The sequence below is a fragment of the Mytilus edulis genome, chromosome 5 (assembly GCF_963676685.1).
Source record: "Mytilus edulis chromosome 5, xbMytEdul2.2, whole genome shotgun sequence".
In the NCBI taxonomy this organism is placed as follows: Eukaryota; Metazoa; Mollusca; class Bivalvia; order Mytilida; family Mytilidae; genus Mytilus; species Mytilus edulis.
This window is the reverse complement of record NC_092348.1, coordinates 28,016,317-28,038,864: the sequence shown is the minus strand read 5'-3', so window position 1 is coordinate 28,038,864 and position 22,548 is coordinate 28,016,317. Positions and strand designations below refer to the sequence as shown.

The following is a 22,548-nucleotide window of genomic DNA, read 5'->3' as shown; positions in this document are numbered from 1 at the left end:
TTTAAACTAAGAAATTGAAATTAAGATTAAAATAAATTCATTAAACACATTTAAACCTAACAAATTTGTATTGCTGGCATCTGTTTTAGTAGGATCAATGGAAGTAGTTTCGTAATGCTAACAGTTACGAAGACTTGCTCATTTTTATAGGTCACTAATCTAAATTTCACACCATGACGTTAACATAGTTGGTAAGATAAATTCGTTACATAGAAAACAGGCATGGTAGCCAATAACATAACTGTCCACCAAAGATCAAATAAAGTAGATTATAAGCAATTATAGGCAACGGTATGGCATTTTACCACGAACACAAACCATACCATATAGTCGGACATAAAAGACCTCGACATTATAAATATGAAACAATTTAATTGAGAAAGAAAACGGCATAATTGATAACAAATGAATTTACGAAAAACAATGCGACAGACACGTACCAACGACAACTACTGTATCAAGTTCCTATAGAATGTGGCGGGGAAAACAAGTTTGAAGGAGCCACATATTGGCCTTTATAATATCAAACGAGACAAAGAATATCCTGATTGAACCAAATACTGAAGTTAAAATAAAAGGGTACTCGGATAAACAACTACCAGTCAACCTGGGACGTGTCAGGATATATGTATTGTATTCAAGTTACCGCCTCAAAAGTTAACATACAAATGAAATATACAAAGAATTTAGCTTTTACAGGTCAATATAATAATAAACTCCCGATGCCTTTAAAATGTTTACTTCTAAGCGTTACTGGTGAAGGTATATTCAGAAATCGCGTCTTACGCAAAACATTCATGAAGAGATACCGGTATTGTTTTTAATGGCACTATATCGATATCTCTGGTAGTATACTGTAATCCCTGAGAGTATCATCAGATTCGTACCATTATTATCGGTTTAGGATTTTATGCTTCTACTTCCATTTCCTAACAATCACACAAAAGTACCTTGTTCGTTTTTTTATAACTACATACAGCAGTGCACATGACTGTCAATTTGTATTTATCTTCTTAGGAAGTAGACCGGTTTATTAACACCCAAAGAAGAAGACGAATCTGATAACTTACAAAAAGAAGAAGAAACCCGTTTTTGTATTGCCTCTTTTGTCTTATAGGTCAAATAATTATGCACCACGACCCAAATTCTAGTTTGCTATTGTCGTTATGATTATAAAGTTGGGTAACTCGGAAATCGAAACATAAACAAGTATGATAATAAAACAATTGCAACAGAAAGAAGAAAAAAAGGACGGGTTCAGGAAAAAAGATCATGCAAGCATAGAACAATGCCCTCGAAATAAAATTTTGTGACCTCATCCGATGACAATGAATTCCGAAAAAGCTTGGCTAAGATTGCTTGTAATCTGAATGTTCTCCGGCATATAAGGCACGTCTAATTGTTGAAATACCAAATCTAGTTTTGGTCTTTTGATTTTGAAATTACCTTCTACATGTAAGTGCATTCGAAATTCTTAAAAATAAAGAACAGGGTTTTTATCAGTAGTACAGTACCTACGATTTTTATCGTGTCATAATATTTTGTAAAGAATTTCATAAACAGAATTGGAAAAAAGCAGAAAGTACACAATTTAATGAAAGTCTAAGGCTGCTTCTGCTTATATATTACCCTTTAGGAGCACACGAGAGTAACCCCTAGTTTTTGGTGGGGTTCGTGTAGTTTGGTTATTCGTTTTCTAGCTTCTGTCTTGTGTACTGTTATTTGTCTTTTTCTTTTTTAGTTGTAGCGTTGCCGAATTATTTTCGATTTTATGAGTTTGAATTTCCCTCTGGTATCTTTCGCCCCTCTTTTCTGCTACAGGATTAGTAAATATTTAAAAAAAAAAAAAAAAAAAAAAAAAGGCATATCATGATGCTTTTTACTGCTAAAGGATAAATTCATGAAGCACTAGTATTGATGTTTTATTTTTATTTTCTTATCTACATTTGAATAAAAACAAAGTTAATAATCTTCAAAATGACCAGGCTCCAACCACCATGGGACAGCAGTATTCCTCCTAGGTCTACTGGTTGCCGGCCAAGCACGAGTAGCCGGTGGGTAGTTGTTATCTGGTTGGCCATTATTGATTGGAAATACTGGTTGCATAACTGGAATATTATTAGACGAACCGAAATAAGGATCTTGCCAACCGCTTGGGCCTGAAACTACAGAAATGCCATTTCCTGATGGAACTTGTACCACGTTCGTCTCACTTTGAAGTTTCTGCATTTTATTACATTTTTTCCATTCACATCTGTCATACGCTACTGGTACACAGGCATCACTTAATCTATCATCAAACCCTCTGTAGGTGCATCCTTTTGTAACAGGTTGACAATGACCAAGTCCACTACATCTTTTTATCTAAATTTTCAATTTCATATTTTTAGAAAAAACAAAAATAAGGTGATATTTTTACATTGCGATATCTGACATTTAAAATAGAATACTAGTATGTGAAAAACCATTGAGCTAACATGGACAAACCTCATTGAAGTGACAGGAACACGAAGTATCATTTTTATATAAACTAGAAATCTAGACCCGAATAGCGTTCTTCTTCAATGGAGAATCACAATAGCGTTTTACAGTTTTACAAATCCTTGGTGTAGGCAAGTTGTGAATCAAAAGACACAGACGAGAAAACGAACATCTTTTATTCAAAAATGTTACTGTTATATGAAATTTAAATGAGAAAAACGTCTTTTCACTGGCCTTTTCCAATTTTTAGTTACCTTATCATACATGTTTGTACATGTGTTTGACAGTTTGTTTTTTATATTCCCTTGTTGTTGTTCGTTCATTATATTTTTTTTAAAGTTATGTTTTTGTCAAACAAAAATTTGTTCTTGCATACCGTTACCAAAGGGTTGAATGATCTTTCCATGCCAAATTTTATTGTATGTTATGTTCTTCTAGTATATGTTGAATTTGAAGAAAAAAAATATGTTAGTCCTGCTACATATGCATGAACATGTCCAGCTTCTAGAAAATCGTTCAAAAATTCTCTGTCGTTTGTTCACAACTCTTTTTTTATATTTATAGCTTTACAAAGTTTAGGAAGTAAACCTGTCTATTGTAATAATTTATAATAATTGTATGCTGATATTTCTTCTCTTGGTTTTTATTAAGTCATTGACGGAAACAGAACATCTCATTTTATTTATACCAGCTCTATACAATTCCCTTCTGTAACATAATGTCTTTATTTTGTAAGACATACTGATAAACATAAATTCTTCGGTTGCCGATACATTTAATACAAACCATAGTGTTCAAAGATGTTTTTCCCGTTCACATAACAAAGTGCCAAATTTTGTATTTATATAAGATGATAATAGTATAGATCCCATGTTTAGGAACTTCAAGTTTTTGGAGAACTTAATAGCTATAAGGATGGTTTTCTTTGTATATGCTGTGTAATTGAAGATCATATGCATAAAATGGAAAATGAGATATACAAGCCGTAGAGACAGAAATCCATGCATACAAACAAAGAAATACATTCAGATGATATTCGAAAGTACTTTGATTCGTTTATATCTAGTAACAATTTAAATGAATTTGTAAGTAAGTACATGATAAAATGATAGTTAAAATCGGTGTCTCTCTATAGCATGTGAAATATTTCACACTAGGACAGACACCGATTTTAACTATCATTTTTTGTTTGTTTGAAATCGTATTATCTCATTAAAATCTAACGCGTGACAAATAAATCTAACGGAGCAAAGTGAAAAATTGAAATCTAATGAGATTGGAAACCATACAAAATATATATTTTTTCATAATCTCATCATTAAACCTATTCAAAGATATACAAATATATCTATATAAGCTGGAGTTTTTTTCCCTTAGGTCCACTTGATTGCATTTGAATCAGCATTTACTAAGTTTAAAAAAGGAGTCAGATTTTTTTCTGAAACCGAAATTTAAATATTTTTCACATTTCCTTTATTATTACACACACAGACAAAAATATTGCAATATGCTTATTATTCCCAAAACTCAACTATATAAGAAACACTATTTGTTGATATCTCGAAGTATTTTAACTTGACTATGACGTGTCCTAAGGTCATCATAAGACACGTCCTAGCCTAGTTCTAGGACAGATTCGTTGACACGGTCCCTATATATCTCTGTAAATATCACATATAATTCTAAATATGAGAAGCATATTATACCTTAAATGTTGCGTGCAATGCTTTTTGATCTGTTGTTAGTTGAAATTACACCACGAATTTCGCTTCTAGCAAATTGCTGTGACTATATAGTTTTGCTGTTGTATGAAATGCATTTATATATTTTTATAGTCTATACATGACTGTTATAACGTACATGTATCTATAAGTATTGCGTTAAAAAAAATCGTTCCTACCCTAATAATTTTAAGCTAAAGTCATATGAAACTTTATATTTAAAAAAAAAGTGGAGCATGTGTTATGTACTTTTGTTTTACTCTAAAAGAAAGAAACGTGAGCTTTTTGTTAAAAGAAAATTCATTATTTATCAAAACCTTCATAAATTTACTGATAAATTCGCCGATATTTTCTCCTATGCAGTGACCTCAACTACGAAACCTCTCGTTATAACCTCGGTCACAGCATAGCGCAAATTCAAGGAGAACGCCGTGATGGAATAATAAAGGTAAATAGAAATAACAGATTCTTAATGAACAAATTCCATACACCAAATTTCTCAAGAAATATTCTTATCAACAAATGGGAACGCATGAAAAATAAAAAAAAAAGTTCTCGACTCTTTCAATTCATTTATCTGTCGCGCTTTCCAGGTGCTGTGTTCTAACTGTCTGTCCATGTCTCGACCCATTAGAATTCGGGAATAAACTCAAAATTAAATCAGCTTGCATCAAGATGCTCTGAATGATATTTTTCAGTCTATGGAAGAAGCGATTCGATAAAAACTTTTCTTATATCAACGAGCGATGTTGTCTTATATCAACGAGTTGCATTGTGGGAAATTTCAGACGAATGTTAGCATTTGTACGAAGAAAGGCAGATTTCTCGGTATAAAGTAATTACTCTTTTCTTAAAACAGGGTGACATTTAATACGACATACGGCTGGTGTGTAATTTCCATGAATTATTTTATGTAATAACAAGCAAGGTGTATTTAAACGAGAAAATTGAATTGTTAAATAAATAAAACATAAATGCACGATTTATCATTTGTAGATGTACACATTCTATAAATATCGTATAGCAAATTCAGTGGATTGCAATTGACATGAATTCAATTGTTAGCTAAGCCAAAATCACCGATAAGTCAAAGATACTGCTATATTTTATAATATCAATGCGATATTTGTCTTATATCATAGCGATGATTTTTTAATATCAAAAATGTATGAATGCGATACTTTTCTAATATAACTGCTATCGTTTTCTAATATAAATGAAAACGATGACACGTCACAATGCGTGGCAAGAAAACTGCAAATATAATTCACAAACTTAGATCATGACCGGTTTAATGTTTTAGGATCAATATCACTAAAAATTCGTAACTGTAACAAAATTAACGCTTACATGAACTTATTATTTCAAAAATGTTGCTTGACCCTATTGATAGGTGTTAACAACCTGTTCAGTCTATTGTTTTCAATCACATGGTTTAACCTACTAACTAACATGTTTAACCCCGCCACATTATTTACGTATGTGCCTGTCCAAAGTCAGGAGCCTGTAATTCAGTTGTTGTCGTTTGTTTATGTGTTACATATTTGTTTTTCGTTCATTTTTTTTATATAAATAAGGCCGTTAGTTTTCTCGTTTGAATTATTTTACATTGTCTTATCGGGGCCTTTTATAGCTGACTATGCGGTATGGGCTTTGCTCATTGTTGAAGGCCGTACGGTGATCTATATTTATTAATGTCTGTGTTATTTTTGGTCTCTTGTGGCAATCATACCACATCTTCTTTTTTATAATTCTATTTGAAGTGATGATGCAATGGCGGAATTTAAATGCGGTTGCAAATACGTCTACCGACCTATTAGATTCTAATATACTGGTCACACTGCTATAGCCTATCCACCTTGGTAATATCGAAATAGACAAAAAATATCATTACTTAAAAGAAACATTCATCCAAACAATCCAATCCAATACAGCTCCAAATTACAATAAATAGTCAAATGATAAAATAAATAATCCAAACAAATTAAAATGTACAAATGCTGATGTCTCGAACTTTGAAGAGACCAACTGAGTAGCCTCAGACTATAAATTGGACAACTTCAGATACAACGAATATCAAAAATTTTGTCATACAGGAAATGTATTTATTATTAACATAGAAAAAAAAATATTGAGAAGGAAAACAGTTCTTTTTGGATATCAAAGACTTTCCCCGTTGGTAAATCGATATCTCTATGAACATAATCAGCTCGCCGCGTGGACGCTCTTTTACATCGCGATGACCGTTAGGGCATTCCGATGTATTGTTGCCACAGAGATTTGACTTTCGTTTTTGACTAGTAACCGATCGTATAAAAACGCGAAAATTGCTTAGTGCAAAATAACAATCCGTATCGCTTGTTATAAATTCATTTCTTCAATGAGGCCACACCAATTTAATTTCTTGTTCTACGGATTTTTGGACTCCAAAATTTGGGGCGAGCGAGCGATTTGAAAATTTTAATAAAAATATATTTAATTTGCAAATTTTTGAGGCGAAGCTAGAAAAGTAAAGGCGAGCGATTATAATTTTTTTTTTGTAGACATAAAATAGTAGGTTTTGACAATATTAAAACTTGATTTATCACTTGTACTTTGACATTTCTTTAATTTCTGAAGTATTATTTCCCTGTTCACCAAGAAATAACTAAATCTGGGTTATGTATGTGTGACTGACAATGAGACAATTCTCCATCCAAGTCATAATCAGTTTGGGGGCAACCCCTTAATGTTATAAATATCCCTTTTACATGTTTTATGATGGATCAATATAAGTTATAATATATTGGTTTGTACAAAAGGGCTCATATTTTCTCAAAGAACTATATATCTATCTGGTATTAAATGGTCAAAACATGTCCAAGAGTTTTGTAATATTCCTGAACTTTAACCATGTTAAATTAACACATTTACTTTAACAGTTTAATATTATTCAAAATAAGTCATGTAAGTGGACCCCTCTTTTAGAAAAAGTTGTTTAAAATATGATGTATCTTTCCTCTTTTTGAGTACAAAATTCTAAGTTTTCAAAGGTTTTGTATAGAATAACTATACAAATCCTTGGTATTTCTATTTTCTTTTCTACATCAGTAAAATGACCCCTTGTCTGAGGGAGGGTTTTTCTCAACCTGATAATAACAAACACAGGTCAAAGTACGGCCTTTTACACAGGGCTTTGATACAGACCAAACAGCAAGCTATAAAGGACCCTAAAATTATTAGCGTACACAATTCGAACAGGAAAACCAACGATCTAATTTATTATATCCTGTATATCCAAACGGGAAAATACCAATGAACAACATCAACAAACGATAACTGCTGAACGACATGCCCCTCAATCAATCAGGACAGGTGCATTAACATGCAGTGGCTATGGATAGTTTTGTTTCGACAGCATACAATATAATTGCAGATGAGGCAAATCCTTCAGAAGTTCTTTGTACTTTATTCTAACAACGAATATTTCTTGAAAGGGAATATAAGTAAGGGGTAAAAAAAACAATTTTTTGTTCTTTACTATACAAATCCTTGTAAATTTATATCAGAGCACTCCCAAATTTGGATAAATAGGTTTCATGCTGATACAAATATTCTAACAGATATTTACACAGTGTGTTGTGGTGCTTTTATGTTTAAATAAAGGCAACAGTAGTATACCGCTGTTCAAAACTCATAAATCCATGGACAAAAAACAAAATCGGGATAACAAACTAAAACCGAGGGAAACGCATTAAATATAAGAGGAGAACAACGACATAACACTAAAATGTAACACATATAGACAAAATCCCACGAGAATAACAAATATAACATATATATATAACATCAAAACCAAATACATGAATTTGGGATAGACAAGTACCGTGACACGTCTTATCGCAATGTGAATTTACACTCAAAAATAAGAGAAAACAAACGACACAACGTTATAATGTAATACACACAGAAACAAACTATAATATAACAATGACCATATTCCTGACTTGGTACAGGGCATTTTTAAAGGAAAAAATGGTGGGTTGAACCTGGTTTTGTGGCATGCCAAACCTCGCACTTTTATGGCCATGTGAAATATAACATCAAAATGACAACACAGGACTACAATATAAATAAATTGGAGAACACAATAGACAAAGAATCACACGAACAACAGCCAACAAAAGGCAACAAGTTCAAAATTTTAATACGCCAGAAGTGTATTTTGTCCACACAAGACCTATGTGTGACGCACAGATACAAAAGTTTGAAAGCCGAAACGAGTACAAAGTTGAACAGCATCGAGGACCAAAAGATCAAAAAGGTTGTGCCAAAAACGGCAAGGGTTTTCCGTTAAGTTACCAGAAAATCCCTATAATTTAGAGTAATTTATACTTTTGCAAACAGTAAATTTAATAAAATGAATATTCAAAAGATGTACATGATAAAGCTGAAGTATTAACTAATTACAGGAAACAACTGAAATACATTTACATAACCAGACATTTGAAACACAAAAGTAGACACATCCGAATACGTTTAAACCTCTACGCAAAGTGACGTCCTATTTGAAACTGAAAAATGACGAAAAAATGACGTCATTAGAATTAGTAAAACAGAGCATCAAAAAATGAAAAATGACGAAAAAATGACGTCATTAGAATTAGGATTAATTTAAGATTATATATTTGAACTAAATACTGATATTGCATTTAATAACAAAGCACATTTTAATTCTTATTAATATAAAACTGAGGTAGCAATTAACTATATTATAAAACTATGTCAGGTTTGTTATGAATCTAACTTCAAACGTAAAATATCGTACTGATTACTTTGAACGAAATCAAATCTGATAAATGAAGGCGGTGATTAATTTTCTTTACCATAACACAGAAATATAATAGAAAAGACGTCAACACATTTGACAAAATCCGATGAGAATTACAAATATAACATTAAACATTTAAACTAAATACATGAATATGGGATGTATAAGTACCGTACCACGTCTTATAGTAATGCGAGTTCACACTCGGCAAAACAGTCACAATCGGGAATAAGTCACGTTTGGTAATTAAAAGATTAGACGACATTATGACAAAACACAATCTACCATGTGGTAAAAATGTCCTTAGCTAGTTTGGTCAACGAAACATCGTATGGATCCACCAAATCGTGATGGTGTCCATAAAATTTACGGAGTGTCAATTTTAATCTGTCCTCCTCATAACTTTGTTGGAGCAGTTTCTGCGTAAGGAGCACACTCCTGTATATGAAGTCCGTATAGTGTGAACAAGCACGTGAATAACGTATCAATTGTGATATGTAAACACCATACGAAGGGGCAGAGGGTATGTTACTGCTGAGAAATGGGAAATTGATAATTGGGAAGTTGAAATCGTCCCGTTTATCATAGATTTTCGTGTGAAGTCGTCCATCTACGTCAATATTGAGGAAAAGATCAAGGTATGAAGCAGTCCTTCTAGTATCAGTGGTATCCTTAATTTCAAGTTCACTTGGATATATGAGATGTAAGTATTGGCTGAAATATGGGTTATTCAATGATAGAACATCATCAATATATCGGAAAGTAAAATTAAAGAATTTCGCAAGGTGCTTTTTCTTTTTGTCTTTTAGAAGGTTCTGAATGAATTCTGCTTCATACGAGTACAAAAACAAATCAGCCAGCAGGGGTGCACAATTAGTACCCATTGGAATACCGACTGTCTGTTGAAATATAAATCCTCCAAACTCAACAAATATATTGTCGATCAAAAAGTCCAGCATTTTGATAATATCATCTTCTGTATATTTTCTGGGAGATTCAGTGTGATTTTTCACAAAATATGAATTATTGTAACCCAAAACAAGAAATTTGTATCTACGATTTCCATTTTTATAGAAAAAGCTCTGTTTTATGAGATGGTGTAGTCGATCTTTCAACTGAGCATGGGGAATAGTAGTATATAGCGTAGAAAAATCAAAAGTTTTTATGTTGCTGCAAAATTGCAAAGATTGTGATTGAAGGTTAAGCAGTAGATCTTTCGAATTTTTGAGAATCCACATCTGGTTAACACCACTGGTAGAATATATCTCCTCACAATATTTTTGAAGCCCATCTTTAACTGTCGAAAGAATAGTAGTCAGTACTTTAGAAAGATGTTTGGTTGAACATTTTGAAGACCCAGCTATGTATCGTTCTTTATATGGAGTTTTGTGTAATTTGGGTATCCAGTATAATGAAGGCAAGTTATCGTTATATACAGGTTAGACTGTGATTTTAAACACAAATGTTGATATCTTTTTATAATATTTACAAAAAAAACGGTGCGGGAAGCGGGAATATAAAACAATAAAAAAATTCTGTTTTGAAAAAATAGGTGCGGGCGGGTCCGTCGAACATGGAATCAAATTGGTGTGGCCTGAGTACAAAAAACTGTTTAGAACAGAAATAGATAAGATGTAAATGTCTTTTGACGTTAGAAATGTGTATATATAAATAGTAAAATCACAAAAATACTGAACTTAGAGGAAGATCAATTTTGAAAAGTCCATAATCACATGGCAAAATCAAATAACAAAACGCATCAAAAACGAATGGACAAAAACTGTCATATTCCTGACTTGGTACAGGCATTTTCAAATGTAGAAAATGGTGGATTAAACCTGGTTCTATAGCGCTAACCCTCTCACTTTAATGACAGTCTCATCAATTTCCGATATTTTTACATTGATGCGTTAAATAAACAGACACAATGAATATAATAGTCAAAATATGGGTATTTCAGTCATCATCGTTTAACAATTTTAAAAGGAACAATGTAACAGAACACAAAAACATCTACTATCTACGAACACATTTATTGATTTGAGTGTCTGACGTCAGAAAATTTTATACGTCACATAAATTTGTCGTTCATTGTACGTACAAACAATTTTAAAATTTTCATTGGAATGTTAGCATACAGGGTTAAAAAATCAAAAGTATGTAAGAATAAATTTAAGAAATAGACCGAGATTTAAACTAGTCTTTTCTATATTTATAAATTTAGATCGTTCAGTTGGAGGACGGGAAAGCAGTTATTTATAAGGGGAATTTTAAAGATTTATAGATATAAGAAGATGGTGCATGAGTTCGAATGAGACAACTTTCCTTCAAAGTAATAATTTGTTTAAAGTAAACCATTATAGATCAAAGTAGGGACTTAAGCACGGAGCCTTGGCTCACAACGAACACCACGCTATATAGGAACAAACACATTACTAGTGTTAAACCATTTAAACAGGAAAACCAACGGTCTAATTTGTATAAAAAAGGAGATTCAAAATAAAATTGAGAATGGAAATGGGGAATGTGTCAAAGAGACAACAACCCGACCAAATAAAAAACAACAGCAGAGGGTCACCAACAGGTCTTCAATGTAGCGAGAAATTCCCGCACCCGGAGGTGTCCTTCAGCTGGCCTCTAAACAAATATATACTAGTCCAGTGATAATGAACGCCATACTAATTTCCAAATTGTACACAAAAAACTAAAATTAAAATAATACAAGACTAACAAAGGCCATAGGCTCCTGACTTGGGACAGGCGCAAAAATGCGGCGGGAATAAACATGTTTGTGAGATCTCAAACCTCCCCCTATACCTCTACCCAATGTAGAAAAGTAAACGTATAACAATACGCACATTAAAATTCAGTTCAAGAGAAGTCCGAGTCTGATGTCAGAAGATGTAACCAAGTAAGTTAAAAAGTCAGGTCAGATTTTGTCGAATCAATCTGAACGAGGACAGTATGATTCATCTTTGTCTTAAGTTAGTTTCATGGCATTGTTGTCAATAAGGAAAGTCTTCCATGCGTGCGTTGCAAGCATATCGGATATATATTAATTCGGTGCGTTCATTATGAAATTTGCTAAATGTTATATATGTGAACAACCATTTTGATACTTAGCTATTTGATTACGGCATTGTTTATTAAACCCTAAGGCTTATTTTGATAAGTTTTGCTTCCAAAACTAATTGAGAAATTTGTAAGATGTTACCAAAAACAATTTAAATTTAAGCCATGATCTTAAAACTGCTTATTTACATACAATACTTCTAAGAAGTAAAATCACAAAAATGCTGAAAATTCAAAACAGAAAGTCCCTTGTCAAATGGTAAAATCAAATGATAAAACACATCAAACGAATGGATACCAACTGTCATATTTCTGACTCAGTACTGGCATTTTAAAATTTTGAAAATGGTGGATTAAACCTGGTTTTATAGCGCTTAACCTCTCACGTGTATGACAGTCTCATCAAATTCTGTCATATTTACAACGAAGCGTGAACAAAACAGCCATAATAGGTAAAATTGTCAAAATATGGGTACAACAGTCTAATATTAATATTAATAAGTACTAATATTGATATAAAAAAAACACCACTATGATATTTTAAAGTATCGCATTGATATAAGAACTAATAGCATTTCGTCGCTGGGCTTCTAAAATGTTGTAAATTACAAATTTTTCAAGAAAAAAACTTCTCACAAACAGGCTTTGAAAATTTTGGCAAAATGCATGCTTCCAAAATGTCGTATGTGAACCTGAACATTTTTGTAAATAGCAGTGAAATAAAAACGTTGACATTTCTGGATTATCCATGAACTTAAATTATTTTCACAGAAATAATGAAATGTACAATTATTTTGTTCCCAAAGCCATTCTACAACGATTTTCAAGTTTTCATACTACATTTTGGAAGCAAACTTTACAAACAACTGATATTGGCAATTTTGTAATATTTCTTATTTCACACATTTTGATTGGTCTAACTGTATGCTATTTTGTGATACTATAGATTTCTTCCCGCCCAGACCATTGGTGTCAAAAAGTATTTTTAGCCAAAAAAGTCATAAACGACATTTTAGAAGCCCAGCGACGATTTGTTTATTTATGTATATAAAAAAAACGCAGCACTTCAAATTTTACACGGACATACACTTTAGCTTTTAACTAACTTTTGAATGTATATTTAGACTCAATTGTTGTTTATATTTCAACAATAAGTTTCAAAGTTAGTATTTTCTTAATTTTTCGTTGCCGAAAACAACATTTTCCGCATGGAATGTCTGCATATTTACAATTGATATTAGACAATATCGCTATGTGATATAAGAAAAGTTTTTATCGATACGCTTCTTCCATAAACTGTTTTTTTTTTTTTTTTTTTTTGTCGGAAATAAATTATAGATGTGTAATAAATATAGGAAAACATGCATGCAATACGTTTATTATCATATTCATGCATTGGTTCATTAATTTCGATAACATTTACATCTCATGAAACTCGTTTCACATGACTTTGATTTTTTTACTGAAACTGTTTACGTCGTTTTAAACAATAAAATGTTTAAAACGAGCCGAGCCTAGTTTTGAACGCCGCTGTACATTTTCTTACCATATCATCTAAGATTATAAGTACAGTCTAAGTATATAAACTGACAGTCAGACTTACCGTACATTCGCACCCTCTTTTATAATCCTCACATGGTAGGTCATTACCTGGGTAATTCAAATCACACTCACTTATCCATAGTTTACCACCTAATATAAAAAATAAAGTTTTACCATGTTCATAATGGTTTCGTAAGCACTTTTAAAAAGAATCTTAAAACTCGCCTGCTAGTAAGGTCCTTAGATTTAGAACAATGACCACTTCAGCAACTATCTGGTAAACTTTGGCCAATTATTATGACCAGTCTGTGTCAATACAGTCGTTTACGGCCCCATCACTCAATATAACTAATTTTACGGTTAGAGTTATGAAAAGTGGGAACAAATTTCTTGTTTAAGATGTCAAGGTCAAAAGTATTTGGAAAAAGAAGGAAAACACGATGTAGCAAACAAACAATATTTACAACTTTTCATGCAATCTGTTTTACTACGCTTCAAACAGTTATAATATATAACTCCCAGAATCAATGTTCCTATCTATCCTTACTACATACATGTAGCACTGCCAATTAACTTTCTTAGAAATTTTTTAAATTACTATTATACTCCTTATTTTTTTCTGTTTTTATTGTCCTTTTGGTAACAATTTCTAGTGTTCCTTTTGAGCTTAATATAATTTAATCTATTGATTTTTTTTAATCCTATGTTTCTTTTGATATTAGGTCAGCTTTTAAATTATCATATTTTTTCTTCAGGATCGTGAAAATTTATTAAAATTTACTCACCTTTCCGTTTACCTATAATATATAATGCCATTAAATATTTTGAATAAAACATAATACTTTGTTTTAATTAGCCATTTAATAGCCGACAATGCTTTAAAATCCTTATGGTGTGAAAAGAGACACCGAATTGGAGAGAAAAATTCTGTGTTATTAAAGGAAATTGCCCTTTTTTGTATTAAAAGTCAAGTATGATAATAACTGTTTGTCTACTGACAATTCGAAGAAGTTATACACGATAAGCGGCATTACAACAAATATTAGTCAATACAGCATACAAGACCGACACCGAAATTAGAAGAAAAAAACGGCTCACAAACAACATGACACAACACGTGGTCTTTTGACCTTGAATTTTTTTTACTTCCGGAATAGGTTACCGTAGCTGTGTTTGGAGATATTTGCTTCTCATTGATCTTCAACTGCGTACTTTATTTGGCTATTTTAACTTTTTTCATTCGATCGTCACTGATGAGTTTTTATAGATGAAACGGGCGTCCGGTGCAAAAACAAATTTCAATCCTGGTTTCTTTGATGAGTTTATTGTGTTTTTGTTTTGTCCACGCATCGTTGTCAATATAATGGAATTTGATGTGACTGTCGTACAAGTGAGAGGTTTAGCGCTATAAAACCAGGTTCTCTCCACCATTTTCTTTTGACAAAGCCTGTACCAAGTCAGGAATATGACATTTGTAGTCCATCCGTTTGATGTGTTTCATCTTTTGATTTTGCCATTTGATTAGAGACTTTCCGTTTTAATTTTCCTCGGAGTTCAGTATTTTTGTGTTTTTACTTTTTTTTTTGGTACATACTTTTATAAACACTTACCTCCAAGGACGTACGAACTTTTAACAAGTGGTAATCCGCACTTGTCGCGGGTTGCATACGTATATAAGTCATGTGTACGATATAAATCAAACACATGTTCGTTGTCTGGTTTTCCCTATAAAAGACAGATACATCCTATAAAGGGATCGATGGTCACGACTGTAGTGAAGAATGGAGAAAAACAGTCATCCTTTATGCATAATGACTGTTTTATAGGCTGCTCAATCTCAAAACTTGGTGATGTCAAGACCATCTTTACCAAATTCCTTGATACAGTCATAATTGTTATGTATTATTAGAATAAAATACAGTCATATTTGTCATGGCAGTATTTTCTTATTTTTTAGTTTGTCAGTTTGCTGCATGTATTTATTTCCTTCTACTCCAGATAATGTGTTTGCGCGTAATCTAGCAAAACATTTAACAGCTTTAAGATTGGGTTAGTAACAAAATTATAGAGAATTTCTAAATAATTAGACCAACCCGTTAGATTAGTGATTAAAGTACTGTTTCATACAAGACTTGATTGTAGTAAAAAGTAAAGGATTGCAACTTAGGCTGTAACAATGACTTTTGCGCATTCTTAAACTACTGAAATTTAGTTTATAAAGATTAAAAGTAATATAAAACTCAAAATTTAAAAACAAATTGCCTTTAAGGTGGTACCTAACACTTTAACTAAAATTAATTTGGCTCGTTGATTTTCTTAAAATTTTGACAAAGTATTTACTTTGACCCTTTGACAAAAATATAAAAATTTCAAAAGATTTAAACCAACTGTTTAATCAGAAAAATTACTCTGGTTATATAGCAGTTTGACAACACTTATTTTGATCATTGAGAAGCTTGATATTTCTTTAAGAATACAACGTCATTAAAACGTTCTGTTGATTTTACAGAGTTATCTCCCTGTAGTGTTAGGTACCACCTTAAATTATATCCTATGGAGTTTGTAGTTGATGGCATATGTTCGTTGTTCTTCTGCGGTTTGCATGTTGTGTGAACTATCATATTATTTGTTAGTGTGGTTTCTCTGTTATGAATGTTCTTGCGTGTGTTTGAGTTGTTTTTTTGTCACGTAGTATTTTAGCGATATGTTTAACATTTTAATAAAGCCAGAGGTTTGTCATGGTACCAAAACAGGTTCAACCCACCATATTTTCTTAAAATATCCTATACTGTGAAAGTACTTTAATTCGTGGGTATCAATTTTCGTGGTTTGAGCAACATTTACATGTTCGTGGGTTCATAAATTCGTGGATTTAAGTTTTCTTAAAACAATAAACAATTGAAAAATTGAAGCCATTAGAAACGAAAGTTACAATTGTCTGGATTGAAGGAAATTACAAAGTAAACATTGACACATACGTAGTGATCACACTTATTAACTGAGATAGAGTGCTCAACAGATTTAAGACCATCAAAGTTGTTAATTTGGCCATAAACATGTCACCTAAAGAAAACAGTTACATAGAACAAATACTTTAAACATATCTTGAATTGTAAAATAATTATTATCAAAAGCAAGCCCAGCATGAAATTATTATTTCAAACACGTACGAGAATTATGAGGACATGAAATGAACATTTTATCATAGAATATCAATGCCGGGAATCTGACTTTCATTGATCAAAAATATTTTTTTATGAGAATAAAAGATCAAAAGTTGGACAGTTTACGATTTTATTCATTTAATATGTACAATCCTGCCTGCAGTTGTAGTTTATAGTGCATTTACCCTGTGACAACTACATGTATTGTAGTATTCTCAGTTCGGTGATATTCAATATACTTTCTAGATCATATCAGTAGTCAAACCTATATAGGGATCTTTCTATGTCTTGGTTTGGACAAAGGTTTTTTTCATTTCGTTGGACACTTAAATTCGTGGATAAAGTCATCCACGAAAACCACGAAAATTGGAACACCACGAATAAAAATAATTTCACGGAACTAAGTCAGGAATATCAAAGGTGTTATCAAATAGTTCGTTTCTATGTGTGGTGACGTTTACTTTTGTTGAACTTTGGTGTTCATGTTGTTTCTTTGATTTTTCTCTCATAGTTGATATGTTTCCCTCGGTTACGGTTTGTAACTCGGATTTGGTTTTTTCTTAATCGACTTTTGAAAACCGGTATACTAATGTTGCATTGATTCATTTATTAGACATAGGAAGATGTAGTATGAGTGCCAATGAGACAATTCTACATCCAAGTCACAATTTATAAAAGTAAACCATGATAACTGTTTATCAATGTCACGATCAGGTAAACTTAGGCAACACACTCGAAAGTGTAATAGCTTGCAATCAACAACCACTGAATGAAATATGATCTGCCGATTATACATTTTAGATGTGTAATAAATTTTAGAGAAAAAAAAACGTGCAAGCAAGATAACATAGTTAATATGCCCAGCCCAGTATTCAGCACTTCGATGTTGACATTAATATCAATTATATGGTAATTTTAATGAATTTCCTGTTTACAAAACTATAATTTTTTTGAAAAACTAAGGATTTTCTTATCCAAGGAGTAGATTACCATTGCCGTATTTGCCGCAACTGTTTGGAATTTTGGGTCCTCAATGCTCTTCAACTTTGTACTTATTTGGCTTTTCATCTGTTTTTATCTGAGCATCACTGATGAGTCTTATTTAGACGAAACGTGCGTCTGGCGTATTAAATCATAATCCTGGTACCTTTTATAACTAATTTGTTTATATGCTTGCATTGGTTAAATAATTTCAAGAAACTCGTTTTGTATAACTTTAAACAATTTAAGTTACATAGTCGATGTTTTTGAATTGACACGAATTCTATATTATAGTTTCCTAAAATAATTTTCATCTGGTACGCTTTATTTAGGAACGGGATTTTTTATTTGAAGAAATCATTGCCGAACAAGCTAAAGATTTCTGTTTAAACTTATGATAATACCTTGTACCAATTCGTTATTCTAATTTTTAGTTTTATATTGGCATTTCCTTGATCATCTTCAGCATTTTCAGATCCAAAAACCTGTCCAGCAATTACTGAAATAAAAAAATCAGTTTAATGGCTTCCATTCATAGGAAAACTACGTATGTCTTTACAACATGTATATAATATATAGTTCATAAAAATATGCAGACAAATAATTCGAATAGCAAACAAACTATATAGTACTATTGATACAGGTAAACTAATTTGATTTAATAAATTGATAGAAAAGAATGACATAATCTTATCATATTCTGTGAATTGTTGATTAAGCGAAATGAATAAACCAATATATGACAGAAATTTTTAATTGAGTTAATAAAAATTTCAAACCTTAGCAATTGTTAACAGTGAATGAGTTCTTAAAAAATAAGATGTTGGTTAACATGTTCTCATCTACCTATTTGCCTTTTTCTTCTATTATTGTGACAACAGTGATTTATCTCACTGATCTATTTAAAGAAAACATGTTGTCAGACGGTTGATCTGTTCTATTTTTCTGACATTATTTCGATGCCCAAAATAGAATAATGTTGCCTGCAAGATATCTAATCTATGAAATATCAAATGTAAGGTATTTTGATATGATATCTTGCGCACTGGGACTGTGTCAATCGAAGATTATTATCAGCATCACAATAGACCAAGTCTTCATATATTTCAATATCTTACAAATGTACGTTTATAAAATGAGGTTTAAAACTTAATTAATCAACTATAAAGAATGCATACCAAAATCTGCCTCACAATACTGCTGTTGGATAGTTTTGAATTCAGCGTACTTGACACAGTCACATGCTAATGTTGATGATATGCCAAACAATAAGAGGGACAATGTTAACACTGACATTTTCCTGCGAATAAATTTAAATTTTAAATCAAGACGTATCCTTGTCAATAATGATGTTTAAAATAATACAATATTTGTTTCGATGAAGTTCTTTCTTCTTCAGTGTTTGTTCTCATTAAGAATATTCGATTGAGGCTTTTGGGTATTCGAGTTTGCCATTTGCTTAAAACCTTTCCGTTTTTAATTTTCTTGGAGTTCGATATTTTTGTTGATTTACTTTCTACTTCTTGTGATCTCGTACTTGTTTTCAGTATTTCATTTCTGTAGTAAGTATTGATAGAGGAGAAATATAGATTCTTCAACTGCAACAAGTGTGTAACGGTATTTCCGCATTCGAGACAGTTAAATTTTAATATTCAAAGCTTTTTAAATAATTAAAACTTAAGTGTTGAGAGTTGAGACATATCATAAAACACGAGTTATTGTGGTGGAATCAGTTTCTCGTGATTTTTATCCTTCCTTTTGAAAGTTTTAAAAAAGGTTGTGTACTTTTTATGTAACGTCATCAGGTATGGTCGCCTTTTTCATGACCTCACAATATGAAAATTCAGAAGAGTACAAGAATATTTAACGTCGAGAACAGATTTGTCACTAGTGAGGAAAATATTTTCTTACCCCGATCATGAAATGTGAAAATAGAGCAAAACTTAGAGAAAGTTTGCTTTTGCCACATTTTTGCCCCGGGTTACTTCAGTATTTATATTTTTGAATTTTGTAATACACATTTGCGATAGGGCTTTATATGTGTTGCTCTTGTACTTTTAAAAGATACACATTCAATTTAATTATAGTTCAAAAGCTAGTACTCGGCTATAATTTCAAATCATTTTTGTTTTGTTAAATAATTATTCGTATACATCTTTTAGAAATTTAATGCTACAAATTTGACAAAATCTCTCAAAATTGCATGCATTTGCGATAAAGCTTTATATGTGTTGCTCTTGTACATTTAAAAGCTACACATTCAATTTAATTATAGTTCAAAAGCTAGAACTCGGCTATAATTTCAAATCATTTTTGTTTTGTTAAATGATTATTCGTATATATCTTTTAGAAATTTAATGCTACAAATTTGACAAAATCTCTCAAAATTGCGGTTTTATGTTATCTTCAAGTGGTTACAGTTTGAGGGCATCTTAAGAAATAATACACGATATTTGAAAAACATCAAAGTATACACATTGGGCCTGAATACTATAAATTTGAGTGAAGATCTAAATACTTTTAAAAAGGCCCTGGTGTGGAATTATTTCATGGGAAATCCTCCCTACCCTTTAGTCACAACTTGCAATTTTGATAAGACGCAGTTCCATTTATAAAGCGTGGCATACATGTATTTTATACAACCGTCTTGTTGGAGAATGTATGTTTGACCTCAATATGTGGCTGTGTTCTTTCATTTGCTGTCGTTTGGTTGTTGTCTAAATTACATAATTTTATTGCACTCTAAACACATGTAAATATGTAAGTTTCAAAATATTATCTTGTTAAATTAAAATTATAAATGAAGTTTAAAAAAGTCATGAAACTAACCGTATACGATAAGCCCAACAAATCATTACATTGAGGTTAAACACCACAGGCACTTGTCTCAGAATATTTTTGTCCTATATACCTTAATATAACACAAGGTACTTAACTTGCATTTCAGAAAAATGTCAGGCGGTGACGAAATTCCGTTATATGCCGCTTTCTAGGCTGTCAACCCCACTAAAACTTATTATATCGTAAATCTAAATTGATTTATCTTTACAATGGTGTATAACACGCCTACATTTGTTGTCGGAATCATCTGTAGCAATCATACCCAAGTATGTCATAAAATGCAAGTTAAGTACCTCGTGTTATATTAAGGTATATAGGGGGAAAAATCTGAGACAAGTGCCTGTGCCTGTCCTGTACTATAGAAAAACTGTCACTTAACATTCCATTGCATATAAGAAAATAACGATCACAGGAAGTTAACCAATCAAAGTCTCGCATCTTTTTCACCTGTGTGCAAGCTTTAGTATCAATGTATCAAAATATTCCATAGAAACCCCATATAAAATTAAAATTGTGCTTTGAATTACCCAAGACATATGTTTATGACCCAAGATAATATGTGCAGAAATATTTAACTGCAATGAAATAAAGGATTATTTAACTACAACTGTCAAATTCAAGGGAATATTTTTTTCGATCTATTTGGTATACAACTGGATGTGACGTACTACAATGTAAGATATAGTGGTATTACACGTAGAGGGTGTGCTTTTGTTTCATTTAAATCTTTGCCTATTTCAAAAAGTTTCAACGATAAATAATGCTGATTAGAAGCTGAAAAAAAACATTCAAAAAATAACCAAGATAAAGAAAACAATCAAAATACACTCCTTAACATCTATGTTGATTATATTGGTAGCATTTACCAATAAAAAAGGTTATTTTACATTATTTTTAGTCTCATTACTTAATTTACTTAAACGATTTGTATGCTTACCGCTGAGAGGAAATATCCAAAGACTGATGCAAGATTATTTTCTTTTTAAAACTAGATTTCCACGTACACAATACTGCGTAATTTTATGGCAGATTTGAACATAAATATAAATTAAAGACATCTTTAACGACTAAGAAAAACTAAATTTTACAGCAGTCAGCTGTTTTGTCGTGTAAAAACGTCAAAAAAATGTAATAACAAAAAAGGATCATCATTTTAGCAGATTATTTAGCAATAAAATCAAATTGTTATAGTCAAATACTAATTGTATGACTGCATTCTAAATTTATAATCCTCTATTTTTCATTGGCTAAAATATGCCAAGTGGTGTTATCACATGCTTTCATACCGATATGTATCGATCAATGAACGCGTATTGCAATATGTGTTCACACAAATGTTAAATACATCGAAATCAACCAACAACGAATATTGTTTTTTGGATAAATATTTCTGAAAATTAAGAGAAAAAAGTAAAATCACAAAAATACTGAACTTAGAGGGAAATCAATTCAAAGTTCAATGCTGATTTTATAATTAGAACGCGAAGAAAAAATTGATTATCAAACGGACATTATATCCAAAATCAAAACAATCAATCTCATCATCGGTCAATTTTCAGCTGCTACTCGGACTTTGTAAACCGTCACAAATGTAGAAAGTTGATTAACCACATATGTGTCACAGAACGTCTCGTCCCTTTACTAAAAAGAATCATCGGACTTTGTTGATAAATATTCCATTTCATAGCATATTTATCTGACGATATCAGGATATTGGTATTTAGTCAAATCTTAACCGGAATTTGTGACACAATTAGAATTCCAAAATTTATAAAATGTAAACAATATGTCGAAATGTTTAGGCTTCAAATAAATATCTTATTGGATAAGATAATGCAAGCACACGAGGTGTATAGTTTCTTTTACGATTACAATACTTTTAGATATTTGGATGATATATTGGCTCTAAATAATGACGACTTCAGTATGTATACTA

The 22,548-nt window shown here is 31.6% G+C and overlaps 1 protein-coding gene across 3 annotated transcripts; it reads right to left on the bottom strand.

The window, feature by feature from the left end:
- Nucleotides 1-1,906: 1,906 nt before the first annotated feature.
- LOC139523358 (uncharacterized) lies at nucleotides 1,907-21,650 on the bottom strand. 3 transcript variants are annotated; one of them, XM_071317269.1, is made up of 7 exons: nucleotides 21,550-21,650; nucleotides 18,950-19,071; nucleotides 18,176-18,270; nucleotides 15,237-15,351; nucleotides 14,412-14,423; nucleotides 13,688-13,776; nucleotides 1,907-2,364 (listed from the first exon to the last, which is right to left on the bottom strand). In XM_071317269.1, exons 2-7 carry the CDS (start codon nucleotides 19,065-19,067, stop codon nucleotides 1,963-1,965), a joined length of 831 nt encoding a protein of 276 aa, XP_071173370.1. In that variant the 5' UTR covers nucleotides 19,068-19,071; nucleotides 21,550-21,650; the 3' UTR covers nucleotides 1,907-1,962. The 3 variants fall into 3 exon arrangements, with proteins under 3 accessions (XP_071173370.1, XP_071173367.1, XP_071173368.1); XM_071317266.1 differs by lacking the exon at nucleotides 21,550-21,650 and adding an exon at nucleotides 20,601-20,835; XM_071317267.1 differs by lacking the exon at nucleotides 21,550-21,650 and adding an exon at nucleotides 20,630-20,831.
- Nucleotides 21,651-22,548: the final 898 nt, after the last annotated feature.

Bases quoted from the DNA above. Each gene is read 5' to 3' on its own strand.
- LOC139523358 (XM_071317266.1), bottom strand. From the start codon at position 20,626: ATGATTTGTTGGGCTTATCGTATACG. The intron at 19,072-20,600 runs GTTAGTTTCATG...ATTTATTCGCAG, and splicing joins TGTTGGGCTTATCGTATACG to GAAAATGTCAGTGTTAACAT. The intron at 18,271-18,949 runs GTATGCATTCTT...TTTTTATTTCAG, and splicing joins GTATTGTGAGGCAGATTTTG to TAATTGCTGGACAGGTTTTT.